Below are 15,569 nucleotides of genomic sequence, written 5' to 3'. Positions count from 1 at the left end.
GGAGCCATTTACAGTACATTTAATATATTCCTCCATGAATAATGCCAAGATGGCAAAATCTTCCATCATCAGCTGAAGTCTTTCAAACTCTTTGTTCTTGGTTGTCAAAGTTAATTATTTCACTTCAAATTACTTTTCCCTTCGCACTATTTCCAATTTGTCACATATTTGTTTGGTGCTTGACACTTTCAAGCGCTTAAACATATTTGTGAGATGGAAAAATATTTCCCACCCGTCGTCTGAAGCGTTTGTGGATATATCCAAATTTCAATATTGATTTTCTATTTGCATTTTTTTTAAAGTAAGTGTTTAATTCTGGTATGGAGATGCCTAATAGGATTGGTTTGATCAAATATATTGTTCTTTTATGAAATATTCTAGTGTGTGGGTGTGAGAGACATGAGAGAGATTTATAATATATCAATAATGTGTCACCAAGCAGATTATATTCAGTTGTTTAAAAAAATGGCAGGATGAAGGTCAACAAGTAATTTAATTTGAATATATGTTTGCATTGAGATAAAGGCATAATTTCTATTATACACAAACATCTTGTTTTAGCAGGCATGAAATACTGCAACAGTTTGTGTCTTTGTTTTTCTCTCTCTGCATTTGCCACATTGTTTACTGTGGATTGCTGCCAGAAAGGGGGGGGGGGGGGCAATTCTGAGGAAAACAGCTGGTGGTTAAAGAGGATCAAGAATGAAGATGTGAAAAACCAAGCAAACGCATATGTCCTTTATTTTTTCACAGCTTTAAGATAAGTAAATAAAAGAAAAAATGTCTGATAAAAACGGAGAGTCAGGGGATCAGACAAAAGCACAGCACTGACGTGTGAGGGATTAACAACATTATTGGGTTTAGAATAGCAAATTCCTAATAATTACAAATGCTGTAAACATTCAAATGTATTTGGTTTACAGAATGGAGAGTCATTGTTCCTGTATTCTCTCTTCCATAAATTTAGTCACTTCCAAACATATTTAATACATATCTCATGCTTATGTTATTATATGTTTCTGGTTTATTAAACCATCCAAAATCTTAAAAGTGCACTCCTGGACAAACCGGGAAACAAATATATTCTCACGGTTTATTTATAGCTTCTTCGCTGCTTACGGAGATCATGTGATATAATCGAAAGCTCCAGAACAGCCACTAAATGGACTTTAAAAAAAACATTATCTACACATTAATGGATCTATAAATAATCCAGTCATATAGAGGCACATATATATGATTCTGAAACGGGCCATTTTGCATAATGAATCCCGTTCCTTCTAGTAGGCCTACTTTGAGTAAATATCGATGCCAATACTTATCTGTAGTTTTAATAAAGTTGTGCATTTGGGACTTTTTCTTGCAACAGACACTGTGGTATTTATTGGTTCTTATCCGAGTTATTGGTGACACCTCTGACTGGACGAACGCGTCCGGATGGTAAACACCGTATCGCAGATGTCCCGGATGTTACTGTTGACGACGTCATAGAAACCGGAAGTACGATGCTAAAAGCGGTTCTTTCAATTTCCACGACAGAGAAGAAGCTCATAACAATAACAACACACATTTTAACGTTAAATACAATACGACGCAGCCCTCGGCGGCTCTTCCAGCGTCGGTTACTGTGCTTTGTAAACGTTAACCTCCTGAACTCGGTCGCTCGTAAACTTGTGCTGGGATGCTCGGTTAACTTAGCTCAAGGCGTCATTAGGTAGTCTGCAGACTTCATGCTTAACGACGAGTACACACTAGTTAACGGTTAACGTTACATAACGGTGTCTACGTGTCGTCGCCATGGGAGACAAGGAGCTGAGTCTTATTGACAAGAATATAATAAGGTAACGTTTACGTTATATTAGTTTCCTGAACACTTGTGCCCTGAGTTGTATTAGCTTACACGTTGAATGCATATGCCTTCAAACCATTCGTGAAAGTGCAGAAGCAGCATTTACTTCAAATACTTGAAGTGACTGTTAACGTTACTCGTAATGCAGAAGAATACCTACTTTCCTTCATAGTAATTACATGTGAAAGCTGATTAGTGTATTATTATTGGATCGTTATTACTTATGCATTCAAGTTTAAACAGCATTTTAACTTGCTAAACTACATTTAAAAAAAGTTTGCAAAGCAGATTTGTCCGGGCACAACATCTTACCTTTCATCAATGGTGAATCTGTCCTTTGTCCTTGTTGTTTTCTGTCTAGTTTGCTCGATGTCCCCCTGAGTCCCACTGTCACATCACTCAATCTGCACTGCAATCACATCCCGGGGATCGAGGGCCTGACGTCAGCGTGGCACCTGCGTCACTTGGACCTTTCCTCCAATTGCATTTCTAAGATCGAGGGTCTAAGTTCCCTCACTTTCTTGAGGACTTTAAATCTATCCTGTAACTCAATCACCAAGGTTGAAGGTTAGTCTTTTGTCACCATTTTACTCCGGCGATAAATGTTTCAGTGTTGTGGGTGTTTTCCGAGTAATACTTCTTCATTACAGACTCTCTGAGCTGTGAAATCACTCAGTTGTTAATGTCCCGTCCCTTTTACCTCAGGACTGAATGGCCTTGTGAACTTAACAAGATTAAACTTATCCTACAATCAGATAAACAGCCTCACTGGTGAGTTGAACGACGACTCAACGCTCTTGTGTCATTCTTTCTCTCCACTCAAATAGAAACACGAACAAGTAATTGACTTGTCAATGCTGTTTTTTTCTGATGTCTTTTTTAGGCTTGTTGTACCTTCATGGCACAGACTACAAGCTGAAGCACCTCAGTCTCCATGGCAACCACCTGGACAACATCGATCACCTCCTGCAGTGCTTGCTTGGATTGCAACGTTTAAGAGAGGTCACTTTGAGTCAGGATGGCGGAGACAACGCTGTCTGCCGGTCACCAGGTAAGACATAAAACGCTTATTTTGGAGTATTTATAACTAGTGGTTGGACTGTATTATTACCTGTAGATATTGGCCTTTCACAGATATACCGTATCAGTACAAACACTTAAGACAGTTCAGTTAGAAGAGGTTGAAGTAAAAACCTATGGTATGTCCTTTGCAAATCCCGAGAACCATCTGATCTTCTTCACACATGACCAGTGCATTGCTGGAAGTGAGAGCAATTTCTACAGATGGTGGCGCGCTATAAGAACAAACTTCCCGTTTTGGCTTGTAACTTTTGAACCATCAACCAACTATCATCAACATTGTTTTGTCCTGGAGTCTGTGGGTAAAGACAAATCTATGTATGCTGCTCTCATTTACAATTGTTATGCCATTTTGCAATTTTCTTATTTTCCTTGCTCACACATTCTCATCCCACACCCCATTAAACACACAAATATATACATTAGAACCAAGCGAGCTTTCGTTTCTGTTATTCCCATCAAGAAGGGGGAAAGAGCATGAAATTATTAGCGGAGTCATACAAAATATCAATTAGGGTTATACATTTATTTATTTATTCAAGATTTGATAGAATTTGTCCATTTCTTTAAAAAAAGCTCTAATAGCTCTAAACATGTTTATTGTAAGTTGCTTTGGACAAAAAGCACCTGCCAAACTGATATATTATATTGGCATAAGTTTGACAGTGTGTATAACTGCATGTAACCTGACCAAATAATCTAACTATTCTGTCCACCACGTTTCTATCAATGATGGTAAACTAAATATCAGAAACACCTATCAATTCAACAGCAGCCCAGACTCTGGAATCAAAAGTCCTTCAAACAGTTTGAATGCCATAATAACCATGAAGGAAGGATTTATTAAGGTATAACAATTGAACTGACAACTGAGTTTATAGGTCAGATTCGTGTGCTATAAACGGCTGATTTTTTTCTTATCTCTCTCTCTCTGTTGTCTTTGATGCATTGCTCACTAATCCAGAGGATAATTAGATTTTGCAGAATAACTGACTCATAACTCTCCCTTCATAATGTCAATAATGAAAGCACAATGAAAATCAGTGAATGTCGACTGATGCTACTGATGGTAATTAATGATATATGTATATCTTTAGACATCTTATGTCAGTATCTTTTCATAATTGTTTTGACTGAATTCATATGAATGTAAAATTGTTGCAGTGTTTTCCTTTGAGTTATGCTGTGCCCCCGTGATCCATATCTTCTAGTTTATGATGAATTCACAGCAGTAGCTGTTAAAAGCACATATTTAAATCCATGAGGGCGCACTTAAAGTATTCTTATTACCGTTGCTGTCAATACGTGAAGTTACACTTATAGTGCTCATATCTCAGTGGGTGGGCTGCATCAACAGTGCACATGAGGATAGTACACACAGAGGAGAAGTTACTCATTTAGATGCAGATTATTTGATTTTGTGCAACAATAAACCACGAATGTGACAATAATACATAATGGTGTTCGTGGACAGTCTTGCAGCTCTTGTCTCGTCATGTTTTAATGTATGCGTTTGTCTTGCTGCAGGTTACAGAGAGATTGTTATTCAGTCGTTGCCACAGATCTCTGCTCTCGATGGTCTGGACCGGCTGGGTAATCCATCACATCTAGGTCCAGGGAGTCCCTGTGATATCCCCGGTCTGGAGGATTATGTGGACCTCCTGCTGTCCTCGGATACCAGTCCCAATGAAGTGGTACGTTTTAATGCCATACCACCATTAGTAGCCTTATATTTATACCATTATATTTCATTCTAATTACCATAATCAGGTTGAATCTTTTCTTGATTCAACATTTATTTAACCAGAAAGCATTTTAGCCTCACCCAGACAACATGTCAAAACACAGAAGAAAACACATCATTCATGTCCAACATTTATTATGAGAGGAATAAAAGAGATATGCAATACTTTGACAGGCCAGTGTGTTACTTTGGGGGATATATTAGCAGAAATGGAATATAATATTCAGGAAGAGTGGTTTTCATTAGTGTTTCAGGAAAGGGTTATTTATTATCAGTCCAGGACATTTAGTCCTTCAGTTGGTTGCATTCTGCAGCCACGCACCACTAGAATCCACCAAATCCTACACATTATCCCTTTATAACAGAAGTTTATCTCTATAAAAGTGATCTGAGATCGGAGAGAAGTAAATTATGAATAGGTCTTTGTCAATGGATGTGGCATTTTGTATCCAAAATAGTTCAGTCCAGAATCTAAATTTGTCATAAAAAAACTGCCAACTTGTATTCCACTTCTTTATGTTGATATTTGGAATATTCGTATAAACACACGCATGAAACAAAGTGTGAGCTTCTACTGCAGAGCCTCTCCTCTTACTTTCCAACATGTTAACAGAAAATAGGTCATGGTTGTTTACTGAAAGCGTTGGGAGAATTGTTTAAGTCGGCACTTTGCTGTGAAGTGATGGTGCTGAGCATTGAGCCACTGTGTCATCCTTCAACCAAAGTAGTGCTTGTGAATAGCAGATTCACAGAGGTCCTTGAATGGCTGGAATATTGTGTAATTTACTGTATTTATTACCAGGAAAATGGAAGTTAAGGAATCTGATCTCTTACCAATAAGTTGCTTATTGAGAGGTAAATGTCAAATTCTTCTTCTTATTGCATCAGTTGGCAAAATACATTTATTTATTCTCTTCAGCAAAACCAGCTGCAGTGTAACACAATGAAATGAAAAAGGCTCGTTCTCTTGCAGACCAGAGAAGATGTCGCTCTCACCACACCCCGCATCGATGAGGTGCTGACCCAGTTCCGTCAGCGGATTTCCTCCAAAGCGATCACCGATCCAGCCGCACAGGTCCGCTCCACTGGGGCCAGTCCAGCAGACCCAGTTAATGAACACCGCATCAGAAAACTGGAGCACCAGGTGTCCCAGCTCATCCAGAAGGTGCTTATTTAACACTGCTGAACGCCATTAAGTCAATAATTAAGAAGTATGTGTGTGATGTATACAGCAGGTGAGATGTGTGAAGAAGAAAAAAATGGATGGATAGGTAATCATCCTCTTTTATAAAATAGGTTATAAATCAAATGCTATTAGAAACTGGAATATTTCAGCATTTTCTGATTTAATAGAACCTTTTTCCCATAGATGCCTGTGGCCTCTGCTTACTTAGTCAGTTCCAGGTTAAGTATTCGTGGGTTTTGATACCACATTTGTAAATTATTTACCTTCAGTGTGACGTTTTTACATATACATATTTTTATTCTAAAATGTAACAATTCTGCGATGTCTATCGAATATATCCTATGTTTTATTTGTCACGACTCAAAAAACAGGACCCAAAAGCACGACTCCAATGTTCAGGGCAATCAAAAGGATTTATAAAAAAACAGAAAATCACAGCTATGCTGGAAAAAGACTTGAACAAATTACAAAACAAAATCACAACTATGCAGGAAAAGTAAACCAGGACAAAAGACTACACTATCAAGAGCGATCAGGAAGAGACAAGACGATCTGACACAAGACACAGGTAGACACAGGCTTAAAATACATGAGGAAATGGGGAACAGGTGGACACAATCAGGGGTGGAGCAGACAATCACACTAACGAGGAAACACCGGGGCAGGAAATAAAGTTTCTGAAATGAGAGAGGACAGTTACTACAAAATAAAAGGACATGGAAAACAGGACTTAAACCTAAAACTTAACACAACCGACGAGACATGACATTATTCATTTATGATTTAGTTTGTATTTTTCTTACCAGGCTCCTGTTGGTGACGAATCCAGTTGCCCTACTCACTCTGTGGCAGTGGTACGGAAAGCCAAGAGGGACACTGACCGCACGTCAGAGAGTGAGTGTGACAGCGGGAAGGAAAACCGGAGGCGCACCAGGATCCCCAAACATCGTAACACCATCACATCGAGGGCGACCAAGATCAAGGGCCCGAAATCTGACAGGTGATGTTGCACCCGTACATCTCTGCACAAAACATGTTTCAGTTGTCACGTCAATTAATTTGTCATGCAAAATTAGTAATTTAGCCGCAGAGAGTTTGCACAGATTTTGTTAAACAGCCCAAACTTCAAATTCATCATAGCTCTCTGTTGATGTTTTAAAACTCCACTGTGTGAATACATTGAAGCTCTATTGGACGACACAATCAGAGAGTGTACCTTTAGAGTAATGACACGCATACACATATTATGATGGTGTAATTGAAAAAGCCTGCATTTATGATAGCCAAACACAATATGCAGCAAAGAGAATTTCCATTTTGTACGGCATGCAACATAATATCATCATATATCTGTAGGATAGGAAACCCTTTTATCTTGGGTTATAAGACGGTGACACAATTTCTTCTGTGAGCGATATTGCAAAGTTTCCTCCTCTCCGATATTACAATTTCCATCTGAGTCCCATGATTAACGATCATGCTTTACTGGTCTACCCCCTCATCTTGCTTCATCAGCCACTGATAACGCGTTCAGGATTGAGCAATTTAATTTATGTAAGCCCCCAACTGTCTTCATCAGAGGCAAGGTGACTTTTAAAATATTAGCTCCAAATTCAATTCAAAGTTGTTTACAACTTTTCTTACCTATAATAGTGAGCAAGTTGTCTGCTTTGACCATTATTGAACCATAATTAAGCTTGAGGGCTGTTTCTTATCAATTGTACAGCTGGTTTAGTTCAATACTTGCGCTTTACGTGCACTTTTTGTATTCTGTGCAGCGATCAGGAGAATCCTAAACAGAGGAGTTCAAAGTGTGCTGAGGGGCACAGGAGGCAGACTGGCGGCCCAGGGGGTGCAGCCTCAGCGGGGATGATGAGGAGAGGACCTGTGAGAGCTGCTGAGGCCTCAGGCAGCAAGAAAACCAAGTCGACTGAGGAGGAAACCTACAGGGTACGGCATGGATAGGTCACCTGTGGTCGGAACAACAGCTTGAATGTAATGTAATCTGACAAAGGTTATGTCTCTTGTACAAGAGGAGCATACACATCTTCTGGGTGTTTGTACTTGTATCTCTGTGAAAGCATACTTTTGTTTGTATTTTATTACTTTCTTTCCACAAAACCAATACAAAACAATGTGCACATTCAGGAGCAGAATAATAGATACCCAATAAAACGAAGACAATAACAAACAGCTTTAAAACTTTCCATTAGACGTTTTGCTAATTCTGAGAAACTAGTCAATAACCTAACGACACTGATTTAAACTACATCCCAGTCAAGTCAGGTCAAATGAATTTGATTAGTACATTTCATACAGTAGTAGCTCATCGTGCTTCACACACAACAAATATTAACTAAATACAGTAGGACATGAATTCAGTTAAATATCTAAAATATATATATATATATATTATAATGTTTTTAGCCCATGCTAAAAAAGGGAAATTATGGTTATCCAACAACTGAGCATTGACTTCTTGTGACATTGTCAGACTCGTGATAGACAATTGTATTAGAAAAAAAGATCAGGTTTTCTTTTTACCAAAAGTTTTTACTAAGCATTGTTTTTACTTGTCAAAACATGTTGCCTACTTTACCCACAATCGCACTCCCTTGGACCTGTAAACAGACTTTATTGTCTAAAATCGGTGGAGCGTATCGCTATTTTTTACAGGAATTTACTGAGACTTGAACCTTTTAAAACAGTCAATGTTATATTATTTATGCCTCATTTATTATTTGTCCATGTGCTAGACGATTGTGGAAGAGCGAGATCAGGAAAGGGAGAGGCGTTGGAAGGCTGAGCAGGCTGTGAGGAAACTAACAGAGGATCTAAAGTGCCTGCAGACAAAGGTCGGGGAGGAGAAAGACCTCCAGAGCATGGCCCTGCACACCACCGACCGGTAAGAGGGAAACCGGCTGGACACACAGATGCTCGTTTGCACACAAACCTCCACAGGAAACACTGCAGTAGCTCTGAAGCAGATCTCACAAGGAAAAGGGATGATTGGACTCCTCTCTGTGGATTTTAGTTGTCAACTGCATCATGAATTCTCATCTATTTCCGCCCTTTTCATATTTTGTTTTGGCTCTCCCGAGACCACGGCGCTGCCTGTCTCATTCTTAAACAATGAGTATCCGTCCCACCATTAAACATCCTCACATTGTGGCTCTATTACTCCAAAACCTAAAGTAAGCCTGCAAGTAAAGTATCCTTCGATGTTAAAGCTATTAGTATAAACCTCCTTAACCTACGCACCCAACATGTACTCCTTCCTATATGTGAGACTGTTTGTCTTTGACACTGCATTCATAGATACCAGGTGTGCGTATTATAAGCATCACACCCTGCTGAGATAAATCTGACTTATGATTGTAATTAGAAGCTCGGTGACAAGCATATGTCCGCTGCATTACATTAATCCATCTTAACCGTCGCTGTGTAATGACAGTGAACACGGCAGCTACTGTTGACGTGCGGTCATTGTAGGTTGTACTGTTTCCTAATTTCTCTATGTGTTCTCTCATGTTTTTATTTTTTTTAACCAGACAGCTCTTATATGTTTTTTCCTCTTTCCATTTTAACTATATATGTTTTCTCTTCCTTAAGACACAATTTGGACTATGCTGTAATGTCACATTCTTCAGCAGTTAACAGCAGACAATGAAGGGCATCACACAATTGGAAGGGGTTGTCCATAGACAGTCAAAACAGCCATACAGGGTATTCCTCGTGCTGCTCTCATGGTGTGTTCTCCCCATACAGACTGAAAGAACTGTTGCTGAGGGAGCGGTCGGGCCGCTCTGACCTGCAGACTCGTGGAGAGGAGCTGGAGGGGAGGTGTCAGTCCCTAACCCAGCAGCTGGAACAGGCCCGCAGCAATGGCGATCAACACAAGACTGCACTGCGCAGGCTGGAGGAAAGCATCTCCCATGAAGAGGCACGCAGAGCCCGCCAGCAGGCTGAGGAGGTACAGTAGTATACCTGAGAACTCTTGTATTGCCATTTTGATACACATAAGTGTTCATTCAGTCAGGAAATCCGAGCACCCTCGGAGCAACCCAGTCATACATTTTGAAAACATCACGCTGTTTCTGTTCCCCATAACTGAGCATGTTGACTCCCAATGTTACGATTGTTTTTAATTAAACCAGCGTAGAAATTCAGTGATCTCTCCTGCAGGGGGAATGTATGCAGCCAGATTAAAAGATTCAGCAGAGCGATCACATTCAGCTCCGACCGTATCTAATAAAACCCTCCTCAGATGAAGCGCCTCCAGGAGCTGGAGAACAAGGCAGGAGCTCTGAGGAGAGAGTCGGACATCCAGAGAGCCTCAGTGCGTCAGTACAAAGACAAAATGCAGCAGCTGCATGAACTGCTGGCATCCAGGGAACAAGAGCACAGGTACACCTACAGGATTTTATTCTCAATCCCTGGTAGGAGTGTTGCATAATATCAACTCGCTCCCCCATTAAAAGAATACAATCTAAAACATGTGGGAATAGATTTACTTTGTTTTTTACATGGAAGGTTATTTATTTTTAATCTTTTGGATTTATTTTAACTATACAGTTGGATTTTTTATGTTATGACCCACAGATGTTCATTTACATGCTCCCCTGTTTGTGTTGAGGCGCCAGCAGCCTTCAGAACAGCTCGGTGTACCATGCTTGTTTGTGTTGCTTCACAGGAAACAGCTGGATTTACGGTTGCAGCCTGGCGGGGCAGATTTCAGAGAGGCAGTGGCGAAAGAAGTTGCATCAGTGGACCAGAGACACGGCCACAAGGAGGTGGAGCTGCAGGAGAAACTGGCAGAGGGCAGGAAACAGTACGCTGCTCTGGAGGACGAGTTCCGCATGGCGCTTACCATCGAGGCTGCTCGCTTCTCTGAGGTCTGATTTAAGATGGATGCATGCCATACAGGTGGCCTGTCATCACTGCAGGGTTGTCTCTACATTCTGTGTGCAGTTAAGCTGATACATTATTAATGTGTCCAGTAAAAAGGGAAATGAGTGACCTAGAATTGACCCCAATCTAGATAGATTTAGCGTTAGTGTTAAAGCTGAGATTGAATTAGGGTCGTCTGACTCTGGACAAGTAGTCTGTAATTCCCAAAGAAAGAAAGGATTGGATTTGAATCAATCTTCTCTTCATGATTTTATTCACGCATTCTGCACAAAATGTAATCTAGTCCCGAGTGCTACTGCTCACACACTTTTACTTCAAGGCTTAAACCTATGACCTTTGAAAAAGACTGAATACGATTCAGATTGTGAGTCAAACGCTCACTAATGGAAACCTTTAGAAAAAAAAGAAGCTTTTTTTTTCAATACGTAACTCTGAAACCTCTTCTGTCAGAATGTGACATTGATTGATCACATTGTCGAATCAGTTAATGCTCCAACCAAAGTGCTTCATTCTGTTCAACTCTCAATACTCATTTGATTCCTGGTCGCCGCTCTGCTTCTGTAGGTGAAGGAGGTTTGTGATCAGATGGCTGCAGAGCTGTTGGGGCTCAAGGCGAGCCTCGACCAGACCCAACAGAGGGAGAAGAAATCCGGGTCCCTGGTGCAGGAGCTCACAGCCATGGTCAAAGAACAGAAGTCCCGCATCACTGATCTCATCAAAGCCAAGAGAGATGCTGTCACTGATCTCAAGGTACAGACAAGAGAATACACTTGCCTTGCACTAATGTACACATACTACTCTGTCTGTAGCATATTAGTATAATTAAACAGTGTACGTGCAACTCAACTCCTGGCCGTCCTCACCCTCTGCCACCTTTACATTAAGTTAAGCAGAGACGTCACAGGCATTAGTCTAATATTGGTCCGTGATCACAGTGTCACGTCACCCCAGCTGTCAGCTAAATGTACACATACTGCAGTTTTATTCCAGACCGCAGGAGAAAACTGCTGCGCTTGAGCATCATTAATGTAGCTTGTGTGGATGATACATAATATCAATAATCCTGATCAATAAAAGAGCTAAGCTACAAAAAAGCGATTTAGTTCCGAAAACAGCGACAATCTAGCGGGGCTACAGACAAATGTAATATAAATATTAACGCCTCTATATGTTGCGCCGCTACTGCCCAACACTGTTAATAAGATACAGTCGAGATAAACAGTTCTGGGCATCAGTCATATTGTTCAGGCTGAGCCTTTAGGAGACTTTGAGGACCTCATGAATGCTGAATGGTCCAGCTGCCTTTCCATCTGTCAGCCGTGACAGATGGCTGTTGATCATTAAAACTCTCTGTCTGTCTGTCTGTCTGTCTGTCTGTTTCAATTCAATTCACTTTATTTTACACAGCCCAAAATCACAAATTACAAATTTGCCTCGGCGGGCTTTACAATCAGTACACATATGACATCCCGGTCCCAGGATCTCATATCGGATCAAGTATCATCTGCAAAACAATGCAAGTTTATTGAGTGTTTCCTGATAATATTGCCCAAAGGAAGCATATATAGGGTAAATAAAATTGGTCCAAGGACAGAACCTTGTGGAACTCCATGTCTAACGTTGGTGGTCATCGAGGCTTCATCAATTACAAATACAAATTGAGATCGATCTGATGAGTAGAATTTAAACCAACTTAATGCGGTGCCAATCGACTGCTCCAGTCTCTGTAATAGGATGTCATGGTCAATAGTGTCGAACGCAGCACTAAGGTCTAACAAGACCAGTACAGAGATGAGTCCTTTATTTGATGCAATTAGGAGGTCATTTGTAATTTTCACCAGTGCTGTCTCGGTGCTGTCCCTCTGCCAGAACCGTCTGCATTCTTTGGAAACAGAGGTGGCGCAGGATCGGCGTCTCGGTCTGCAGCTCGAGTTGCTCAAGAAGGACAAGGCTCGACTGTTGTCCCAGCTGACAGCGCAGGAATCGGTGATCGATGGCCTCAGGACAGAGAGGAGGATCTGGGGCCAGGAGCTCGCTCAGCAAGGTGGGAGGCATCTAGGATGAATCACTCACTTTAGTTAGTATGAAGGAGACATGAGCAATAATGTATGTGCTGATGTTTTATTTTGTATCCGTAACGAGTAAAGCCTGTCCCCTAGTGGTCATTTGTAAGAAACACTCCGTATACAGTAGACTTCCCAAGGAAAAACAAACACAGGATGCTACTTACAAGGTGTTAAGCTGCAATATAACAAGGAAATTAAAGTAAATAAAAAAGGAATCCAGTAGATAAACATAGACAAAAGACTAATAGATGTTAAAGAGATAAAGTGTAACATTGAAGTGATATCATGAGAGACAATTTCACAATTGAATGTACTTCTCTTCCCAAGGATCGTCCTTGGCGCAGGATCGTGGACGTCTGGAGGGAAGGATAGAGCTGCTGGCCGCTGAGCTGGAGACGCAGAAGAAACAGAATGAGAGGGACAACGATGCCCTAAAAATCAAAACCAAGATCATCGATGACCAGACCGAGACCATCCGCAAACTCAAAGAGGTAAAATTACATTTATTTTTACCATCAACACGTGAAATGATGAAGGCAGTGGCAAATGACACTGGAGTTCAAAATGTTAACAACAATTTGATTGCAATTAACCTTTTTTCTTTTCCACTGGCATCATTTGATTATTTAAATCAGTATTTCGTTCTTAAAACAAACAATCCCATCATACAAGAACCTGCCACTCCTTCCACAGTTTGCATTTGTGCATTTTAACTTGAACATTACTGTGTAGCTGGTTTATGTATTTCTATATATATATATATATAAATATATGTCTTACTGCTGTCTAGACCCTGCAGGAGCGTGATGATCAGCTCCGTAGGCTGAAGGAGGAGGCGGTCAAGGCCCAGAAGGCATCCCAGCAGCAGCTGGAAGGGGAAACGACTCAGCAGGCAGAGCTGAGGGACCGGCTGGAGCATCTGATCCTGCGCAAGGAGGAGCTGAAGCAGCAGCTGGAGGACAAGGAGGCAGAGCTAGAGGAGATCAAAAGAGTTTACAGGCAAGCGACCCATCACAAGCACACACAGACGCTATCCACAAACATAGATAAACCAGGGAAAAAAAGAATTTGGAAGTATTGTTCAATATGAATAACTGATTTTTGTTTAAAATAAAGCCCACTTCACCTCATGACCTGAACCTGCTCCCTCTATCGTCCACCTGATCAGATCTGTTTCTTCACTATCATCAAGTTGAGTTCTTTTCCCCCTCTCACTCCATATTTATTTTGAATACCAGTGATTCCAGAAAGAAGTGGCAGGCGAAGGCAGACCTGCTGACTCGGCTGGAGAACCAGGTGAAGCGCATGAAGGAAAACTTTGATTCCAAGGAACGTTTGCTGCTGGAGGAACGAGATAAAGCAACAGAAGCGCACAAGTACGATACATGCATCCATAACACATCCAAGCAAACATTTTGAAACTCTTCAAAAATCTGCTGTTCTGTTACATTTACATGTGAAGTTATCAAGGCACACTTCTAATAGCCCACATGATCTCGTGATGTTACTATTATTAAACACGGCCGCTTCATCTCTCTCCCAAACCCAAAAGCTAGATAACTTTGATGATTCATAATTGTAATTACATACCCAAAGGTCTTATATAACATGGAGTTGTATTTGTTGCTTGTCTTGCAGAGCTGCAGTAGAGAAGTTCCACTCTGTGGATGATGCATTTCGTCGGCAGCTAGAATCTGGCGAGGCTACCCATCAAGCTGAGTTGCTTAAACTGGCGAATGAGAAGCAGAAACAGATTGAACGAGCCAATCAGAAGGTAAAGTATATACCTTAGGATAGTTTTCCTCAAAGTTGGAACTGGTGCTTTGTGCCGTTGTGTTCATATGTGACATATATGAACACAAGTCTCGGCCTAAACTCTGGATGAATCGGTGTGTGGTATAGATAGTCTTAGTTTGATATTGTACAGCAGTGTGCTTTTCTAATGTTTTACCTTCTTCACCATTCTAAAAGGTTCTCGTAGTTAACTATCATAAATTAAAAAACGTGTGTGCCTTCTTCAGGTGTTTGACGTGGAGGAGGAGATGCGTCAGCTATTGGAGGAGACGGAAATCAACAAGAGAATCACGGAAGAGAAAATGAAACGTCTCACAAGTGTACTAAGAGACTTTTAACAAATTAAATATGACTTTGCATCTATGGCAATGTATGAATTTAAATTAGAATCTCATTTTTTTTAATGAATAAATGTACCCGTTTGTAAACATGTTTTATGTTAAGTTATTGTTGTATTTTAGTACATCACGATTTTATCTAATAAATGCACTCTTGAGCATCAGAATCAGAATCAGAAACAGTTTTATTGCCAGGAATGTTTACACAAACGAGGAATTTTTTTTGGTGGAAGGTGCAACATTTGGACATGACAAACAAACAACAATCAACACGACAGAAAGACAACAAATAATGTGAAAGTGTTTGGGTGTGTGCTTCAAGTGGTGTGTTTTAGTTAAAAGTGTATGTTACGCGTGGCGTGTGTTTAAGTTAAAGTGCATGCAAATAAAGTGGCATGTGTGTGGAGGAGGCCTCAAGTTAAAGTGCATGTTAAAGTGACGTGTGTGGAGGAGGGAAGAAGAAGGAGGAGGGAGGAGGAGTGGGAGGAAGAGGGAGGAGGAGGAAGAGGAAGGAGCGGGAAGAAGGAGGAGAGGAAGGTGGAAGAAGAGGTGGTAGTCCTGGGGGTGACAGTCAGTCAGTCCCGGGTTCCATTGATGAGCC

General features: G+C 40.7%; 1 protein-coding gene across 2 annotated transcripts; it reads left to right on the top strand.

The window, feature by feature from the left end:
• The first annotated feature begins 1,526 nt into the window (after window positions 1-1,526).
• lrrcc1 (leucine rich repeat and coiled-coil centrosomal protein 1) lies at window positions 1,527-15,135 on the top strand. Of its 2 annotated transcripts, XM_056421416.1 has the most exons (19): window positions 1,527-1,841; window positions 2,211-2,416; window positions 2,555-2,620; window positions 2,733-2,900; window positions 4,457-4,623; window positions 5,647-5,838; window positions 6,666-6,859; window positions 7,638-7,809; window positions 8,616-8,764; window positions 9,628-9,832; window positions 10,127-10,266; window positions 10,553-10,754; window positions 11,335-11,520; window positions 12,640-12,814; window positions 13,164-13,327; window positions 13,627-13,835; window positions 14,075-14,212; window positions 14,475-14,610; window positions 14,858-15,135. In XM_056421416.1, the coding sequence occupies exons 1-19, from the start codon at window positions 1,798-1,800 to the stop codon at window positions 14,966-14,968; spliced, it is 3,024 nt and encodes a 1,007-aa protein (XP_056277391.1). In that variant the 5' UTR covers window positions 1,527-1,797; the 3' UTR covers window positions 14,969-15,135. The 2 variants fall into 2 exon arrangements, with proteins under 2 accessions (XP_056277391.1, XP_056277392.1); XM_056421417.1 differs by lacking the exons at window positions 1,527-1,841; window positions 2,211-2,416; window positions 2,555-2,620; window positions 2,733-2,900; window positions 4,457-4,623 and adding an exon at window positions 5,488-5,528 and having other exon boundaries at window positions 6,647-6,859.
• The last annotated feature ends 434 nt before the right edge of the window (window positions 15,136-15,569 follow it).

Source organism: Pseudoliparis swirei, chromosome 8 (assembly GCF_029220125.1).
Source record: "Pseudoliparis swirei isolate HS2019 ecotype Mariana Trench chromosome 8, NWPU_hadal_v1, whole genome shotgun sequence".
Classification (NCBI taxonomy): domain Eukaryota; kingdom Metazoa; phylum Chordata; class Actinopteri; order Perciformes; family Liparidae; genus Pseudoliparis; species Pseudoliparis swirei.
This window is presented reverse-complemented; position numbering and strand designations above follow the sequence as displayed.